Below are 19261 nucleotides of genomic sequence, written 5' to 3'. Positions count from 1 at the left end.
CATTTTTGCCATTTCCCTTTCCTCATCATCTGGATATCGTGTTTAGGTTTATTATATTTGCTACGGAAAAGGGCCAAATATACCTCTAAAAGGGCTAAATATACCCTTCGTTATACTTTGAGTTCAAATATACCCCTCCCGTTATACTTCGGGTTCAAATATACCCCTCCCATTATATTTTGGGTCCAAATATATCCCTCCAGTTATACTTTGATCCAAATATACCCCTGCCCGTTAAAATTATCCAAATTGGACACCAAATCGACAAGACCGACAACTGACAATGAGATAGACACCACAATATGTGGCGCTGCCACCTCACCGCCCAACTCATTTACCACTCTCTTCCCCTTCTTCACTCACCACTACCGTCTCCTCTCCCTTTACAACCACTGCTACCATTAGCACCACCGCACGAATAATCTAAATTTCTTAACTCTGACGACTTCGTAGTTCTATAGCATTGCTGGACCTCACTTTTCCGATCAAACACCACAAACTTCTCGATTTTCTCAGATGAAAAAAAATCAAAGTGATTGATTTCTTCAATATTCATCAATACTAAAATATACAATTTTGCAAATGCATATATATAAATTGTATATATATAAATCAACTCATTTATATTTATATGTATAGACCATAGGCGATGGTGGCTTTGGAGGTCGAACACGACAATCACTTTATTTATTCACTTTTCATTAAGAACATATCTTCAACAGTAAAATACAAAGGAACTTCCTTTTCTTACCTTAATTTCGACTTACAGTTAATCCAAATAAAAAATAATGTAACAATTTCGACCTTCTTCTTCCTACGGCTTGATTTTTCTATAATGGGGTTATTATTATTGGTAAAAGGTATGTATGGGCTTAAGCACAGTGAATAAATTAGGGTTGATGTTGGCCGAGGGAGTGAAGGTGGAGATGGTGGTGTGGCGGGGCTAATGGTGGCAGTGATTGTAAAGGGAGAGGAGATGGTAGTGGTGAGTGAAGAAGCGGAAGAGGGTAAATGAGTTGGGTGGTGAGGTGGCATGCCACATTAGATTTAGTATCCACCTTGGACAAGTTTAACGGAGGAGGGGTATATTTGGACAAAAGTATAACTGGAGGGGCATATTTGGACCCAAAATATAACGAATGGTATATTTATCCCTTTTCCAATAGTACAGGGGTATATTTGGCCCTTTTCCGTAGTTGCTATCAAGAAAATATACAAGTACCTCTACCTTTGTGTTCTTACAATGTGTGATAAATTGAATATTATGGTGTGTCAAAAAATTCTGTTAGTAGAATTCTGGAGGTCTGGAGAGTGATGACCTCCCTAAAGTTTAAGTAGGAACATCCGATTCTGATTGACCACGAGTTAAGAGGAGATGTATATAATAATAAACGTAACAGAAGTTAATAATTGATATACAAGTTTATTTGACAAAGTTAGGGAGCAAATGATTAATGCCTTTATTACGGAGGAAAATTTTCTATTTGCCTAATCCAGGGGAAAAGAGATTAATTATGCATTGACCCTAACTCTTATTTAGAACTTTTATATTTATTTAATTATTCAGATTTAAATTTTAATATGATGTCTTATTTGTTAAAAAACTAGTTTTAAAGAACATTTCAGTATTTCATGTTCTTCTCTTACTAGTTACTACTGCTGCCAATACAATTGAATGGCTACTTCATAGTTTAGACTTCGTACTAAATTAGTGTCACGTCAAAACAGATGCAAGGACTGAAAAAAGAGGGGGATGTCTAACGAGAAAAATGACAACATAGTAATAGCATCATCGTCTAATATACTATAGTCTTTTTTTTTTTTTTCTATTTCTGGGGAGGTGGTTGGGTGGGGGGGGGGGGGGGATCGTTTGGCATTAACAAGAAATAGAGATCTTCAGTTTTTGGCCTTGTGGGCATTCGAATATTTGAGAATGAAAATTACTATAATGACATTAATATGTAACCAAAGTGGGAAGATGACAATCAACGATGGAAGACAAAGTGATAAATGCAAGCTAAAGAACTTTAAAAAGATCAATTTTCAACTTTCTGATCCTTACAGTAACATTGTGCATATATATTGGAAGTACATATGATATAGTTAAATGTCATTTATTATCTTCATATCAAATACACTAAAATGAAGAAAAAATGACAGATATGCTGTAGTAATAAATCATCTAGAATTGGAATTAGCAATAATTGGGTATCATAGGGAACACAAACTCCAACCAACTACTGTAAATCATTAATCATATAGAAGATTCGACAGCAGAGAAGAGGAATGCTCAAAATCTACCATCTACAGTAATAGTATTTAGCTTTTTATGCAAATTGGAATAGGATAAAGATCTTGATCTTTAATCTATAATTTATACGATGCCACTTAATGAATTTGGCGAACTCTTTTAAGCAATTTCCTAAAAGAAAAATAAGATTATGGCCTTGTTAACATTTTCTACGCCTCTACTTTATAACAGAATAAGTATCTTCCCAGAAAGTGATTTTGATTCGTGCATGGCTTTTATTGTCTACTGAACTGTAGTAAGAAAGAAAAAGAAGCCACGCTTTGGTTGGAAAATATTGCTCCTTCTTGTTGCAGGGAATAAAAGGTACTGGGGAGGGGCCTAATTCTCCCTCAAAAATCAAACTTGTCCACTACCAAAGAAATCCTTAAAAGCTAATCTTTGACTTTATCAAGCAAATGCAATTGCATCATTTTGGTTTTACTTGATAAATCAATCAATTATTATGCCTCAATTCCAAATTAGTTGTATCAAACTTTAAGATTCATCTATATCTATTCATTCAAAAGATTCGTCGAATTAGATTATTTTTACGTTGTCAATCAACCTACTGTTTCCGTATTTAATTTAACTTGATAATTTAGACGAAATTCTCCGTAGCCGGGCAATCCAACCAAGCATAAATATATGAGCTAGCTCACACTCAACTAACTCATTAAGGTTCTTCAGAATTTCACTTTTGGAACCAAAGTAGAACATGATGAACAGAACCAGCACAAAACCCCTGAGGAGATCAGGGACATCTCTAGTAGCAACGAAAAGATTGAATAATACCTCTTCGTTCTCAATGGGACAAGCTCCACTCTCAGCTGCAAAGACCAAGGATGGTAACCAGCCATCTCCCACTCCAACCTACATAGAGTTCCCAACATCTCCCCAGCCACCTGATGATCACACCGGGTATCATGCTAATCACAATGGAACCATTGTTCATCATACTCACTCAAAGCACCCACTTGCAGAGATTACTCTCTCGGAACTATTTACTTGCTCAGGTTGCAAGGAGTTTGGCACTGGCCGTAGGTATGCATGCCAAGATTGTGATTATCAGCTTCATCACTTCTGTGCCTTATCACCACCCTCTCTTAAGGCTCATCCTTTCCATGGCCAGCACCAACTCGTCTTCCATGCTAAACCCAGACAAGGTACACATGTTTCCTACACAAAGTGGTGCTTTTTTTTTTTTTTTTTTTTTGCAAGATATATGCTTCTACAAACTTAAATGCATACATATGTTGTTTGGCATATGTTCTGTGGTATGGTTTTTCCCATCTCCAGAATTTTCACATGATCTTTTTCTAAACAAATCAGTTAACGCTGGAATAGCGTGGCCAAGGTGTGATGTCTGCTCCAAGTCCACCAAAGGATTCACATTTAGATGTAGAGTCAACTCCTGTAATTTCCAGATGCATCCATGTTGTGCCATGCTTTCTACCGAGATTAAATTTCCCAATCATCAGCACCGACTAAAAGTCTTACCACCAGGAAACGCTTTGTTGGGTGGCGCTGGTGGTGGTCATGATCAAGCAGGAATTGTATGCGGTGAATGCAAGCAGAAAAGATCATCAGGTCGCGTGTACAGCTGCACAGTCTGTGACTACCATCTTCATGCACTGTGTGCTAAGTCCATGATCAATGGCCTCCAAGAATATGGAATCAAGCCTCCTGAGAAGCCCAATATGCTTGGGACTGCTGCTCGTGTTGCTTCTCAGGTTTTTATCAAAGCTATTGGCGGTCTTATTGAAGGATTTGGAGAAGGGGTCGGAGAAGTTCTGGTTCAGAATATTGGGAGAGGAAGAAGAAGGAGTAACAGAAGAAGAATGGATGAAGCATGCCCCAATCCACAGGCAGCACCATTCCCTCCCAAATAATATTTCCAAACCCCTTCCCCTCCATTTTCTTTCACTCTCAAGAAAGTGGAACAAAATGCAAATAAATATTCCTTATCATTATTATGCTTAAAAGAACATAAGAATTTCTTTGTTAAATTGTTTAATAGCTTAACTTGTTGAAGCTTTTTAATGATGCAGAATGAATAAATTTCTAGATATTACAAAAAGGATGCATGTCACATAATATATAACAAGAAGTAACATTTTGCTTCGCTATCATTACATCGCATCATAAACAGAAGTTATTTGGTTAATTCAAGAACATGAGTCTTTTTTACATCCCATTATAAACAAGACCATATAAGCAGAGGCAATTTTATGCTTAAAATTTGGGTTACGTGAACACATGGTCACTTGACTAAACTCGATATATTATGTGTATAATTCTAAACATATATCTAATATTAACTGAAGGAACACATGGTCAAATTAGGCTGAGTAGAGCACTGGTTAGGGAGGGACTATGTATATTTCCTCAAGGTCTTGGGATCGAACTCGAGCTCTTGCACGTTTTTGTTTTTTGCTTTTATTTTCTAAAGCAGCCTTTTAACTTTCATTTTTATATTATTCTAAATCTTTTTTCTTCTATAATTCTAATTACCCAAAAGTAAAAAACGTGTTTTTTTTTTAATATTACATCTAATGACTTTTTTTTCTCCCTATACTTCTAATTACCCCAAGTCCCAAAAGACAAAAGAAATATAAAAAAAAACCATTGGCGCTAAGCTGCAACAAACCAAAAGCAAAAAAAATCAAAAAATCCCATAGCTAATGGTGAACCCATTCTCTTGAAATCCTAGATTCGCCTCTGCATATAAGCTTAATTTCCCTGGGTATGGACAATCTCGAATACTCTTCTGGGCACAACATGTCTTAACCTTTTCGAGGTATGATATTATTTTCCAAAGAGATTTCAGATAAATTAGGAGCTCTCATATTACAGCCTTAAAACATAAAGAATACAGAACAATTATACCTGGGAGGATGCAAAACCACAGGCTTAACCACCACTGTCAACTTTGGGTAGGTGAATTTTCTAAAATATTTACAGAGACTTTAGAATTGAGAGCAAGTTATTGTGGAGTGGATCTGAGATATGCTCCAGCAGGTTTTGCACTGGGCCTTTACCTGTAAGAGCCGCTTGGACATAAAAGCCTAACCAGGCAACCATAGCAAGGCGCCCGTTTTTTATTTCTTTCACCTTTAGCTCTTCAAAAGCCATTGGATCTTTAGAGAGATTCAGTGGATCAAAAAGAACGCCTCCAGGATAATTGACGTCACCAGGCAGGTAAATTCCTAAGGGTTCCAAAGCCTCAATCCCACAATACCTTGCGTATTCTGGTCCAACCTATAACAGAAAAGTATGAAAGAACAGTTATTGCAAGAAAAGAAAAAATCAAGTCAAATTCCCATTGTTCATGTGAAAGAAACCATTTCCTAAGTCAAGTTCAAACAAGATAGTAGTTTCTTTTGTGAATGGTCAAACTACAGACTACAGTTACAGAATTTACGGTCCTATTTCTTCTCTAGGCATGGGATTGTCTCCATGAGAATTGTTTCAACATGTTCACCAGCTACAGCACACAGGCAGGCATATTAAGAGGAATAAGTAGCAAACTGTCCCTTGAATGCAAAAACAGACACTTAATTCGAACTTAAGATCAACATTTGCACTTTATCTCAATGCCCCATTAAAAGTATTCAACAGAATATTCACTCTCAAATGCATTGATCGACTGAACAAAATGGCTGAAGGAAGCAGCCATCTATTAATCATATTTAACCAATCAAGCATAGCTGTATGGGTGCAATTTGAACACAAAGCTACATTGTACTTCTTTTCTAGAAAGAGCTTGATCTATAGGGTTGCTAACTTGCTATCTTAATCTTGGAAAACTGTATCATGAGCTAAAAACTCAGATTACCTTCAGCTCATAGATTCAATGTACTATCAACCATCTCCATGACTGCACAATGCCTACCTTTTTCATACAATGAGTGCATTGCAAGAGATAGAATGCACCTTTTACAAGAAGAATTCAAATAGTAACCAGAAAGTGTTTTTCGCACTCAACACATTTAATTAATTACTAGAAAGATCCACATAAAGCAAGTGTTTACACTCACCATCAAAAGGGCTTGGCAAATGGCTATGACAATGACTCCTTGACTTCCAGCTAAATGGAGTCCAGGGATCCCTAAATAGTCAAGTGTATCTCCCTGGAAAAAAATGGAGAGAAATAAATAAGAGAAAAAAGACACCTGCAATAAGCGCTGGATACAGAATTCATAAGGTTATTAGGAGGTCAATAATCTAATAGAACAACACTTTGATAAGAATATGAAGCAGGTGGGTGCTAAGAATTAATTATTGAAAGGAATACTTGCATGTTAAACACTGGATTCCAAAAGCGGAAATTTCATAAGAAAATCATATCAGAATTTAAGTGAAATTTTCTATGACAACTTTGTGAAATCATTCCAAATTATGTTTACTCGGAAACCTGAGATCAAGGAAGCGTTGGATAATAATTTTGCCAAGAAATAGTATTCTAGTGGACGTTTGGCTTATTATAAAACAAATCCATTTCATAGAAATAGTTGGAAGACATTAAGTTACTTTTGGAGTATGTTACTCTAGTTTTTATCTTACTTGCAGCATTATCAAGTCATCTGATTCTCACCTACTTGCACATTTGACATGAGTTGTTTGGGTCGACAGACAAGGGTCGGATAACTGGAGAGATGAGATTGGTCCAAGTATGTCACACCTCATACAAGTCTAGACACAACCACAATCTAAATCTTTCTTATAGCATTTTTACAATGGAAAACCCCATGACAGTTTCACTACTTTAGTGATATAGAAATTGTATATTCAATAGGTTAAATTTTAAGGAACTAAGTGCCCTTTGTTAGCTCTCTCCACCTTCTTCTTTTTTTTTTCTTTTTTTTTTTTTTCTGGTACTCTCCATTCTTCCCTCCAGACTATTCTCTCCTACTCTCCTGTTCTTCCATTTCCCTGGCTGCTAGTCAAATTCTTCTTCCTCTCATCCTCTTCTCTACTTAAGGCACTACTGCTTCTTCTTTCTTCCTCCTTGTTATTTATTTCTAACCGGCTGAAATCTTTCTAAATTCCTCTTCTTTCTATAATTTCTCGAAAATCCTCTTCCTGAAATCCTTCTTGCTATTTTAACATTTTTGCATACCGCCAGTTATCTGCCATTGCTTTCCACTCCTATATTTGACTTCTCATCTTTCTCCTTTCCCCTTTTTAGTTTCGCTCTTCTGCTGCCAGCCACTTATACTTCTATACATATGACAAAACTTATGTTGTTCTCCTCCTCCGCCTCTTTCATTCTTTGCTTTGCTATCCTTCTCTGCTCTCCTTCTATTCTCCAACATTTCTTCCTTTCTACTCCCTAGTATTCTCGCTACTGCTGCAGCTACTTCATTTTTGTCTACTGCTTCATTTCCATCTTACTCATATTAAGCAGTGAGGTTTTCAACCCTCATCCCTTCTTTATTCTTATTGAATCCAGGTATTGCTCCTCCTAAGTATCAGAACCCTATCTGCATCAGATTAATATTTCAAGAAACTAAAGAGCCTCATGCCTTCAAAGGATAAAGCAATAACTATTCCGCAATCCCAAAATAATAGGGGTTGGTCATAGGAATCCCCTATCTCTGTTCTGCTCTACTTGATCAAATCCTTTAAAGGCTATTTGCATTTATAGATCTGAGTCCCAGGAAACCTGCTTATATACCCTTCCCATGAAGAAGTCAGTAGTAGCTGCTAATTGAGCTAAAAACTCCAAGCTACCAACTAAATCAATGTCTCAAATGAAAGAGATCACCATAACTAACTATACGCTCCAACAGAAGAAAACTGATTTATCCTTTCAGCAGTCAAAATAAAAGGTGCATGATAAGTAGAGACAAGTGGACCGAAGCTTGTTAAGAGAACTTTGGCTTGGACCATCTGAGTGCATCAAATAGAAGGAAAGCTTAGAAGTTTTGGAGAAAACACAAGTAAAGAATCTAACAGTCGTTAGCAGACGGTAGGAGAAAGGGTGATCATTTGGTCCCTTAATTTAGAGGGGAAAGCTCAAGCATGGGATCATTTGGAACTCATATATCAATAGCTAAGGGAAGCATCATCTATTAACCAAGGGAAGTCTAGCAACAGCACATGTATGAAAGATAACCAACCTTAAGCTTTGAGTAGCCCACTCGCCACCAAACAGGTTCCACAAACTGAAAAAGTCCCGTCAGGTTTAAAATTTCTGGAATCAAAGCACCAAGAGCAGCCAGCATAGCCCAACGGCCATGCAATATTTCATAACTGTGAAGTAACCATAACAACTGAAATAAGTTCGAATGGAATTTAACGGAGCTTCTGTGTGGTTTCTGAACAAATAGTTTGTATGAGTGTGTGTTTGTTGCTACTTTTAAAATTCCAAAAGCTCCCCCAAAAGATTACACAATGGGATCTCTGAACATCCACGCTGGAAAATGTTCAATCTCTCATCCCAAACATGTCTGGCAGTAGAGCAACTTCCATGTCTATGCATGGCCCTAAACACTGACCAGGTACGCATTTTGCAACCCTTTGCCCCCCTTCTCCTCAAATACCGATTTCTAATACATTTTCTATTCCAACTAAAAGAGGATCCGAAATGTGTCCAATCACCTAATCCTAACTTTCGGGGTTATTTCTCAATAGGTTATTGAAAGCACTGACTTTGTTCATTTCTTTTATGGGAAGCTCCAGTCTTTAAAAGGATAAATGTGCTGAAGAAGCATAAATGGTCACAAATCATTTAATGGGACATGAAGTAGTACATCACCATTATCTACTTAGAATAAAAGCAATTTTGAACTAGCTAATAGAAGCAAAATCTAATCCATACTTAAAGTACTTTTGAAGGGCCACGGGATCCTTGCTCAACCCCCAGATATCAAATCCATAGTCCCCTGGTAGCTCCCCATTAAGATAAGCAGGGTAGTCATAAGAAATTGGACCAAGCCAGCGGGGGCGATCTTCTCCATACCAGATACTGCAAAGTAGAGATAATAGATCACAGGTTAGTGAATTCCCTGCAGTTGTGAAAACAAAGTGGATATGCATTAGTGTATGCAGACAAAAATTTCAAGCATGGCCAGGTGCAACTTCAGAGATTTATACAGTATAATATCTAGCAAAATTGTGGTTGTCTCCATAAGGGATAAACATTTTCATAGTCACGAAAAGTACATGGTCTGAATGCAGTATTGCATTACTTATAAGAAAGTCTTGTTTTTCTCCACCATATTATACTGATTCACTTCCAGCAGCAAGAGACTGCACGCTGAAGTATACATTTGAGAGTAATTGGATGATATCTATCTCAACGAAAGCATTTTTTGGGGGGTGGGACTACCAAAAGAGTGGTAAGTATGTCAAAGCTGGAAATAACTTATGGCAAAAAACATCTACAGTCAAGTGAAATACTTACCCCCTGTTTGGATGGTGGTTTCCCGTGGTTCATTAATGTATGGTTTTCTATGAAATCATGTTTGTTTCCATTGTTCTTAAAATTATGTGGTATGGTGTTGTAAACCCGTGGTTCATCCCATGGTTATATAACCATGAAAAGTCCCAATTTTTGTAACCACGGATTTGGTGATTTTTCCGTGGTTACATATTTTATTTCTCCATTATAACCCACCCTCCACCCCACTCCACCCCCATCCCTGCCACTCACCCCCTACCCCACCCCCGCTCTACCACCCACTCCCACGTCAACTACCCCACTCCTCTGCTACCCACCCTCACCACCCCAACCACCACCCACTATCCCTCACCACCGCCCAACCCCACCCCACAACAACTCACCCCCACCCTACCACCTACTACCCCCACCCTCATCCCACAACCACCCACCCCTCTACCACCCCCAACACTACCCCTCACCACCACCCAACCCCACCCCCACCCTCATCCCACAACCACCTACCTCACACCACCCACCCCCAATAACTACTTATTTTTTAAAGTTTCTATTTTATTCTTTACCTAAATTTTATTAGTAAACTTACGAGTTATTGTACAGGACCATAGAGTCAAACCAAACAATACAAATATTATTAAACCACAACAAACGATACAGTCTATGCAAACATTGTGTTCATTAATACAGTACAGTACAATACAACACCATACCATACTGTAGGAACCACGGGAAACAACCATCCAAACAGAGGGTGGCGCTGCTTACCACGTGATAGGGATAGAATGATTACCTATCGTTTCTTGCCATTTGTGCAAGTGCGTTGAACTTTGCGGAATTCTGTACCGCAACCTTCTTTTTCTCTTGCAAGCGTTTACGGAGTGTTTCGCCGAAGCTACTGTTGGCGATAGCTTTGACGGCGGTGAAAGGAATCGCTGAGAATACCACAACACCCGCGAGCTTCAATGAAGAAAATTGGTTAGTCTTGGTATTCAATCGCTACCGGAAGAAGCAAACACAAACAGACACACACACACACCTCTTGCCATGAAGCTTTGTGGCGCGAAAATGAATCGAGTACACTTGGACTGCGATAAAACCTTTGGTGGTTTGAGACTATGAAATCGGATCCAATGAAAGTGGAGGATGATGGATGGAGCAGGGTCATGACTCCCACTATCTCCTTTGCGCTTTGCTATACATTCATTCAGCACTCTTGTTATTTTTGAGAAGATCCTGACGTGGTTCCTTCCGAGCCTCTAAAACCGTAAGTAATTCATAATTATAGTACACCCAATCAAGGCCCTTCGGATTCGACCACCTCACACTAATTCAACTGGTTAAATGAAGTATACTTATCACACAGGGTTATTTTAAGTTTCGAATTATTTTTTTGATATATTGAAAAGATAACAAATTCCTTAAAATCTTTCAGTGATTTGAATTAACCACAAGGAAAAGAAAATCTATTTCCTTGAACCCAACTTTTAAAATGATCAAATCTTTATGTTCGTGACCTTCAATTGCCAAAAAGTCTGTATATTTATTCGCAGCCTTGTTGACAATTAGATAAGCCTGAAAACAAGTTTGTGTTCAGTTTTTACCTCTAATTCTTTATATTCCTTTTTTTCTTTTTGCTAAGTTTGGCTCTTGTTTGATGTTACATAACTAGATAATGAGGTTTGAAGTTGACTTCATCTTGAATAATTCAATAATCAATTGCCTTGTTTGACTTTGTAGTTTGTATCGCATAAAAATCGTCATGATACTTTCACTTATCTAATACTTCATTTGCTTTATGAAATTCAATTAGAATCTATCATAAATAAGCAGTGAAGGCATAATATAACAATTTGGGAGAACCTGAAATGATCGAAGTTGAAGAGCCGGTAGATAGAAACATAAATTTCACGTTGAAAAGCCATTTCAAATTTAAATATTCTAATTTGTATGAGAATGTCACTAAATCGAAGTGTCAGCCCACAAATTAGAATTTATCTAAATTTGGTTAAACATATAATTATACGAGACGAAAGAAAGAAGCAATTAGTGGTTCCAATCATGATAAAGGAATATTTATATAGTCAATTATCTATGTGGTTTGACGTTAGCATTTTATTTTAGCCTCTTAAATATATACTTCAACAAAACTAGATCAATATTTAATTTAATTTTTTTTTATCTAGAGCTGAAGTTTAACTACTTTAAGTACCTTTACAGTAAATCATCTCAAGAATTATACGTGAAACATACGTGATGAAAGAAAAACTTATACCTAAGGGAGAAAGTTTATTATATGTACTTCAAAAAATGGCTAAACTTACCCATATAATTTGCCTATACCGTTGGTTTCGTTAGAGTAAGAAGTATATTGAACAAAAGTCGTCTAACAGGGGACAAATTTATTCGGAAAGTATAATGAAAGGATAAATATAAATTAATTTTGAAAGTAAAAGGGTAAATTTAACCTTTTGTTTTATAGACTTGCTCAGTGCACCAATACGAAAAAACGTTGGAGTTCCGTCCTCGGGTGCGTCAGGAGTCTGCATTTGCTAAAGGGGAAGATAGAACAGCGACATAAACTAAACCAAGGATGTTATGTTAATAAAGTGAGGGCCAAATTGAGGGCTTGTTATAATAACTTTAGTGATCATAAGTAATGCTCGTAACTTGTGAAGATGAAAGCTCGGACTCTCCATTTATTAAGTAAACTGCTGCAGTACGCAGGAGATGAGAGAAATACAGTAGAGATCAACTAGAAGTACAACAATGAAAGAGCGTAATTAATTAATGTTCATAGATACGGCACTCATCGGTCTCAGGGTTATCTTGACAGTAAGGTTCAAGGGGATCTTGATTGAGCTGAAGCTTGATGCGCAGATGGGCCTTAGCCTGACTGACTTCTTCGACCTCGTCCCATGCCACCTTGCACTCGTCGGACCTGGCGTCTTCCCCGCACACCTCCTTAGCTTCCTTCACTTTCTTCTCTATCATCTCCGTCAGCTGTTTCTCTCTCATCTGCGTCCCCTTATACTTGGGTACTCCCGCCCCTCCGCTCATCATCACTTTTTGCACCCCTTTCCTAGTGGATCTCAACCCACTTCTACTCGGAACATGAATTAGCATTAATGATGCCTTCAAGTTCAGCGCCATCACTATTAACTGAGGTGAAAATAGCTGAGGTTTTGGGATCGGCAGATCAATTAAAAGATGTGTCCTTTTTGGTTTCTGGATCTATCTGGAAAAGAAAATGTGCAGATTTCTTGTGAAATTATGACAATGTCATATCTCTATCACCATTATTTCCTCAGGACACGAAAACAAGCAAACAGCATCACTGCTCAACTAACATAAAACGACATATCCAATATTTCTGTGTTTTGGAGATAAGGTTCCCACTTTAGGTTGGACCCCACGGGAACTGTTCTTCCAACTTTGGCTTTTCCACTCCCTTTTTTCATTTTCTTTTTCAAAATTCGCCCCTAGTTAGGAGTGGGCATGGTACGGTATTTGAAATTTCGATACGGTAATTTCGATTTTCTAAGTTCTAAAAATATTATACCATTACCGTACCAAATTAATTCAGTATGGTTCGGTATTTTAAAGTTCGATTTTGGTATTTTACAGTACGGTAAATCGGTACCATAATTTGTCCCACTTTGCCTTGCATATACTCATATCGTAGAGAATTATTGACTTCCGGTACTTAAGAAACGTCCTAATAAAGACACTTAAATCAAGATAGAGTAGTCAAAGTTCCAACGTTTAAAAAATTAGTTTTCTAATAATACTAGTTAATATATTTGTTAGTATAGAATACTAAGATATATGAATTGTATATGTAATTATATACTTCGGTATGATATTCGGTATTTTCTTTATGAATACCGAATACCGTATCGAATACCAAAAATTTTAAAAATGCTAACCAAATATCGTATCTAATACCATAATACCGAAATCGCGATATAAATTTTTTTGATTTCAATATTGTAATCGATATCTATTATACCGTGCCCAACCCTGGGTGTCCATCAGATAGAGCACTTCTTAATGATTAATGGCATGTTTACTCATTCATAATACTCTCCTTGAAAAGAAAAGTGAAATAGTAATAGTTTTACTATATCACCCCTAATTATTATAAGTCATGTAAGATTGAAAAATGAATTGAAAATAATTAAAATGTTAATAATAAGCGTAAAGTAGATATAAATAAATTATTTCTTAATTTTTCAAAGTGGACTAGTTCCTAGCTTTGCAATTAAATCCTTGAGTTTTACCGTCTCAATTTATATGACACTCTTTCCTTTTAAGTCAGTGCAAAAAATATTGACATCTTTCTATATTTAGGAAAAAATCAACTTTAAATTCACCCTTTTACAATTAATGAAATGATTTCTAACCACACAAATTTATATGATTTGGTTTAGAACCAAAATTTAAAAGTATTTCTTTATTTTTAAAATTCGTGCCAAGTCAACCACCTTCATATAAAATGAGACGGAGGGAGTAGTATTGTTCTAAAAGGACAGTTCAGTTCATGATATAGTAACCTCTCCAATACATGCAAAAATCTATATCTATATCTATATCTATATCATATATATATATAAAAGTAGGCAAAGGGCCCGCTGACGTGGCATCCCAGAATTGCAGGGTGTGTATTTATCTTTTTCCACAATTTTTTGTCAATTAATTCTATTTACTCAATTTTTCCATAAAAAAAGGTGACCCGGCGCTTAAAAAAATTTGGCCAAGCGTCGCTTCCTTCCCCTTCTCCTTTTTCCCTCGCAGCCTGCCCTCTCATTTTATGCAAAAGTCTTCTAAAAACGCCTTAATCGCTCTGATTACCTTTCTCCTCTTACATCTCATAACCGCCATTATTTCTGTCAATCATATCCACAGCAGCCACATCCTCTCTGAACAAGGCTCTGAGTCACTATACAACCCCTTATATGAGTGCCCAAACCTGGCATTCTCACTGGATGGCCATGGACTTGGCTTCGAAACTTCTAGGTGCTCTTTCCCTAACTTTGTAATGCTAGGTATATTAAATCTGCAAAAAATCAATCAAATTTCAGTTATAACTTTACAAAAGATGCGCCTTTTAAAATTCTCTAAAAACCTTTCACACCGAAATCTTCACCCTTCAATAATAAACACTCAACAATCAACAGAGAAGATTCAAACTCAACATCAAACTTATATCCATCTTCTTCTCCACGTCATTCTTCCGATTCTAACACCACCGATTCTCATTAAAACCCCAAAACGGAGTTTAGTTAATGGAGTTCAGTGGAGGTTTCTGGTTTGGGGCCCAAATTTTCCAGTCAGTTTTCAAGGTTTCTGTCGATTTGAGGTCTCCGATCGTGCATCCTTCATTCCTATCGAAACTAGCAGATTCAAGAGATTCACTTGAGGTCCATTCTTTCTTCTTACACTCTCTTTTAGATCCTGCTCATCGGAATGCGATTATATGACTGCATTTGAACATGCTTGCAAATCTGATTTCATGAATCTCTTTCTTGCCTTATATCTTTGACGAATGACTTTGGATCTTATTGATACTCTATTTGTTACCCCTGTTTCATTATAAATATCTTATTACACTGAGAAAGTTCCAACACTAAGAAGCTTCATGTTTTATTGATTTTGTCCTCTTTTTCTTTTCTATTTATATTTATATTGTTTTTTCGTCATAGTCACCGGAGCGACAAGTGGGAGGCAAATTTTCCAGAGCAAGGAATGACGTACGAGTCAAATCGGAGATCCTGGTAATGCTTCTACATGAGGCGGTACCCCCTTTTCATGCTATGGCATATAGAGCGAGAATGAGACTACGATTGCCACATATTACAGTACGTATGTTTTCGTTGTTTCAAAACATTTTCTTCATTTTTCCGTAAATATTCTTTATTTAATAGTTAAGTACAATATTTTGATCGTTTGTACACAATGTTCAATGAAAGGGACGGTTGCAAAGCATACAATCTTCAATGAAAACAACAGGCTGCAAAACGTGCAACCACAACTAGAAAATCTATTGTAAAAAAAAACTGCATACATCTTAACAAGTTGTTTGATGTTTTAAGTAGAAGCAGCCATAGAAATCATTTGAAGGCCTCTACTTCCAACTCTGTTATGGACTATTCATGTTCGCTGGTTGTCAGAATCCTCCTCTTTACATTCATAACTATTTGCCTTTGAAAGCCTAGAGGACTCCTATTATCATCTCTACTGTAGGGTTTTTAAGAAGGCCAACAGTCAGTTGAATTAATCGAATTTGATTCCCAATATGGTGAAGGGGAAAGCCAATTTCCCTCTCTGCTGTTGCTTCCTGAAGATTCTTGCTCTTCCATGTCACATACTCCAGCAGTTCCCCTTCTGAAGTACAATATTTTGACCGGCGAATTTATTTCGTTGCTAATTATATTATTGGATATATCTAATATCTTTACTTGAGTTTTATTGGTTCCTAAAATTTATGTGCTACTAAAACATGTATATTTTGAGATTTGCTTATATTTTATTGGGGTTTAGTTAATACTTTTAGCAAACTTATATGACCGGAGAAATTTACATGTAATAAACTATGGGTTTGCAAACATCTCTCAGTATTACGAAACGCGAGCAAATACACTATTGTACCTATAATTTAAATGGGAAAAAAATGAATAGTTTCATCATGAAATACTACTATAGATGTTATTATTTTTTTTGTTGCTAAATCGAGATTTTATAAGCTTTTATAGTGTCAGTATTATGCTGGGATTTGTTGAATATGTTGTGGTTTCTGTTGGTCCAGATGTTCCAGAGGAGGTAAGGAAGTAGAGTGGCAATGGGCATTTGAATGTTAATGGGCAGAAGTATATTTGTGTCGGGTAAAATTAAATTAAAATGATCATATGAAATATACTCTTTTTAAACATAACCGAATGAGAAGAAAAATTAGTCAAAAAGAAATTTTCTAAATGTGAGCTCTTTGATTTACTCTTTCAATTTTTGCCTCAATGTAAGCCCTTAGATTTACTCTTTCACTTTTTGTCTCCTCTTTTATAGCCTTTTTAATTCCAAAACTAAATAATTTAAGTGGTTTCAGGTGAAACAATAAGATTCCTGCAATTGTGTCCAAATAAACAAACATGCTTTCTGATGCCTGGTCTTGAAATGAGAATGTTAGTCTTGGTATATTTATCATGGCTACAATTTAGAAAGTTGTAATGAGAATTGGCCTTTGTGTTTATTGTAAAATGTTGGTTTGGAACTGATTTTGTTCATAAATAGCAGGTTTGTTCACGGCATTGCAGCCTGGAATAAAACAACTACTGCCCTCTTAAGGCAACAAAATAAATCATTGGTCCTGCAATCATGGATGCTGCCTTCTATTGACGTCAAGGTGATTATTTGTATATATTGCAATAGTTCAGGTAAAGAATCCAATATATTCTTCTTTCTCTACTTGGAAAAATAGAGAAGTTTAAAAGCTACATTAGTACAACTAAAATAAAGCAATGTAAACTTATTTTCTATAATTTACAAGCGGTTCTACCTTACAGAATCGTCCTTTGTCTTTTCAAAGAAATATAGCGTCCATAATGCTTCGTTGAGCAGGCAAATGGAAAGCAACCCATCACGTACCATCCAAATCTATTTGTTATTTCCAGCTTAGCTTTAGTTTTGTTAAATTTGTAGATGAAAGTATGAATAAAGTAAGTTGCTTTTTGTCCAATATTACTCAAGTTTTCTCATAGTTGTGATGGACAATCTTATACTTTTGAGAAGTGATAATTCCAGGAGATAAAACAAATCAACAAAAGATTACGATTTGAGAGAATCAAAGAAAAGATTCCTTGAAAACGTCCTAAATAAAATATCTTATTATTTGTTACGGATTCTTAGTTTATCAAGAGACGACTGATACTATTAGGCTAAGTTGGTTTGATGTTTCATTCTATTTGTGCTACTCATATGGAGATGCCTTGCCGGATTCCTTAATTGATTAATATGGCTTAGAACTGCCATAAAGACTAGCAGACAAGGTCTTAAAATGCAGATGAAACTTGTGTCAACTTGCAAGCATTGGAGTTGGATATGTGTGAACCATAAAGACTTACTACAAAGTCTTGAAAACTGGACAAATTAGCAGACGAGTGAGAAATAATTAATACTTCCATTCACATAAAGATTTAGAAGTTCAAAAGATCAGTTGATTGATGACCGGTCTAATGGGTCGGAGTTCAAACTTACTCTGATTCCATGTTGAATATGAGAGTTTAACCCAAAACTTTAAAAGATTTCAAGCAAACATTCATTTTTTTTTTTTTTTTTTGGGTTCAATATTTCTGCAATACTTGCTAATTATTTTAATGCAAGTAAAAAGGTAGATCTTTAGAGTCGAGAGCTTAGTTTGAAATCAAACCTAATATGTGATGTGTTAGTAGTTAATACCATGTATACGGAGAAGAGCATATATGGGAGGAGAAATTGCTTGAGGTTGTGGAAAAAGAAAATAAACTGAGACTTAATTGCTTAAACAAGAGATACTAGCATGTCCATTCACTTCCTCTTTCTCCTTATTTTATCCAAACAGAGCCAAATTGGGAAGATTAATTTGTTCAGTTGAGACCTGAAGATAGATCCTTTAAGTTTATTTGGAGTTATCAGCAACATCATAAAAGAGATACACAAGACCTATTGCTCCAGCAACCTGCTTCCATTTTCTGGGTGCCTACATCACAAGTGTATGATCCATTAGAATGCAAGGGCCTTCCAGGAAAATCATATCTACTTTTTACTTGATGTGCATTTGTATATGGGAAGGATTTTCCTAAATTGAATATTCTGATCGAGAACTCTTTCCTTTTACCTTCTCCATGAAGCATAGAACATCTTTTGGTATTCTGCTTGCCATTTTGATGATGGATATCAAGCAATTTTTATTATAGTCTTACATGTCTGATGTTACTGGACCTTAGTAATGACACAAGTATGATTCTTATGACTTTTGGCTTATTTTTGCTATTTTGACTTAAAAACAAGTTCTTAAAAGTACTTATTTGTTTCACCCAAACACCACAAAAGTACGATTGCCAACATGAGACACCAGTGAAATAGGAAACGATTATGCATAAAAATTGTAGAGACTATAAATGCTTCAGAAAATGTGTGCCAAAAAACAAAGAAACCTTGTAACCTTTGGCTGAAAGAACACTAAATTGGGGAAGGTGTTATGAAAAAAGCTCATAAGCATCACATAGTCCAAGAAAATTAATGTATATCATTCTGTTTGGGGAAGGTGTTATGAAAAAAGCTCATAAGCATCACATAGTCCAAGAAAATTAATGTATATCATTCTGTTTTTTATCAGAAAACATATCATTCTTAAATTAACACATCCAAAAGAACATTCAATTTTATGATTTCTATTTACAGTGAACTCACCGAGCAAACGAAAATTATTTATGCTGCTCTTGCATTTGCTGCAAATGCATTACCTCCAAATTGGAAACTTGTATTAAAAATAAGGTTAGCCATCCTCAGTTGATTCATGATTCCATGATCATACC

General features: G+C 36.2%; 4 protein-coding genes across 9 annotated transcripts; 2 read left to right on the top strand and 2 right to left on the bottom strand.

Annotated features, from left to right (window-relative positions):
• The first annotated feature begins 2902 nt into the window (after positions 1–2902).
• LOC132045367 (uncharacterized) lies at positions 2903–4419 on the top strand. Its single transcript, XM_059435957.1, has 2 exons — positions 2903–3453; positions 3620–4419. The coding sequence occupies exons 1-2, from the start codon at positions 3006–3008 to the stop codon at positions 4177–4179; spliced, it is 1008 nt and encodes a 335-aa protein (XP_059291940.1). The 5' UTR covers positions 2903–3005; the 3' UTR covers positions 4180–4419.
• Positions 4420–5073: 654 nt separating this feature from the next.
• Positions 5074–11218, bottom strand: LOC132045368 (chlorophyll a-b binding protein 7, chloroplastic). Its single transcript, XM_059435958.1, has 6 exons — positions 10732–11218; positions 10486–10652; positions 9114–9260; positions 8413–8545; positions 6328–6420; positions 5074–5548 (listed from the first exon to the last, which is right to left on the bottom strand). The coding sequence occupies exons 1-6, from the start codon at positions 10858–10860 to the stop codon at positions 5246–5248; spliced, it is 972 nt and encodes a 323-aa protein (XP_059291941.1). The 5' UTR covers positions 10861–11218; the 3' UTR covers positions 5074–5245.
• A 1144-nt stretch (positions 11219–12362) lies between these two features.
• Positions 12363–13047, bottom strand: LOC132045369 (calvin cycle protein CP12-3, chloroplastic). The gene has a single exon (XM_059435960.1). It carries the CDS (start codon positions 12843–12845, stop codon positions 12480–12482), a length of 366 nt encoding a protein of 121 aa, XP_059291943.1. The 5' UTR covers positions 12846–13047; the 3' UTR covers positions 12363–12479.
• A 1488-nt stretch (positions 13048–14535) lies between these two features.
• LOC132045356 (uncharacterized) lies at positions 14536–18279 on the top strand. 6 transcript variants are annotated; one of them, XR_009412400.1, is made up of 4 exons: positions 14536–15115; positions 15398–15553; positions 16983–17091; positions 17749–18279. XR_009412400.1 is itself a non-coding variant. In XM_059435936.1 (3 exons), exons 1-3 carry the CDS (start codon positions 14981–14983, stop codon positions 17010–17012), a joined length of 321 nt encoding a protein of 106 aa, XP_059291919.1. In that variant the 5' UTR covers positions 14536–14980; the 3' UTR covers positions 17013–17742. The 6 variants fall into 6 exon arrangements, 4 of the variants coding, with proteins under 4 accessions (XP_059291919.1, XP_059291918.1, XP_059291917.1 ...); XR_009412401.1 differs by having other exon boundaries at positions 16980–17091; XM_059435936.1 differs by lacking the exon at positions 17749–18279 and having other exon boundaries at positions 16983–17742.
• Positions 18280–19261: the final 982 nt, after the last annotated feature.

This window comes from Lycium ferocissimum, unplaced genomic scaffold (assembly GCF_029784015.1).
Source record: "Lycium ferocissimum isolate CSIRO_LF1 unplaced genomic scaffold, AGI_CSIRO_Lferr_CH_V1 ctg653, whole genome shotgun sequence".
NCBI lineage: Eukaryota > Viridiplantae > Streptophyta > Magnoliopsida > Solanales > Solanaceae > Lycium > Lycium ferocissimum.
Note: the sequence above shows the minus strand (reverse complement) of the source record. Positions and strands in the feature narration are given on the sequence as shown.

What these genes read in the sequence shown, in the direction of transcription:
- LOC132045367 (XM_059435957.1), top strand. Translation starts at nt 3,006, where the DNA reads ATGATGAACAGAACCAGCACAAAACCCCTGAGGAGATCAGGGACATCT. An exon ending in CCATGCTAAACCCAGACAAG is followed by an intron (nt 3,454 to 3,619) that starts GTACACATGTTT and finishes TAAACAAATCAG; the next exon opens with TTAACGCTGGAATAGCGTGG.
- LOC132045368 (XM_059435958.1), bottom strand. Translation starts at nt 10,860, where the DNA reads ATGACCCTGCTCCATCCATCATCCTCCACTTTCATTGGATCCGATTTC. An exon ending in TGGGCTACTCAAAGCTTAAG is followed by an intron (nt 6,421 to 8,412) that starts GTTGGTTATCTT and finishes ATTTTTTTCCAG; the next exon opens with GGAGATACACTTGACTATTT. An exon ending in TTTGCCAAGCCCTTTTGATG is followed by an intron (nt 5,549 to 6,327) that starts GTGAGTGTAAAC and finishes TTTCTGTTATAG; the next exon opens with GTTGGACCAGAATACGCAAG.
- LOC132045369 (XM_059435960.1), bottom strand. Translation starts at nt 12,845, where the DNA reads ATGGCGCTGAACTTGAAGGCATCATTAATGCTAATTCATGTTCCGAGT.
- LOC132045356 (XM_059435934.1), top strand. Translation starts at nt 14,981, where the DNA reads ATGGAGTTCAGTGGAGGTTTCTGGTTTGGGGCCCAAATTTTCCAGTCA. An exon ending in ATTCAAGAGATTCACTTGAG is followed by an intron (nt 15,116 to 15,397) that starts GTCCATTCTTTC and finishes TTTTCGTCATAG; the next exon opens with TCACCGGAGCGACAAGTGGG. An exon ending in ATTGCCACATATTACAGTAC is followed by an intron (nt 15,558 to 16,982) that starts GTATGTTTTCGT and finishes CATAAATAGCAG; the next exon opens with GTTTGTTCACGGCATTGCAG.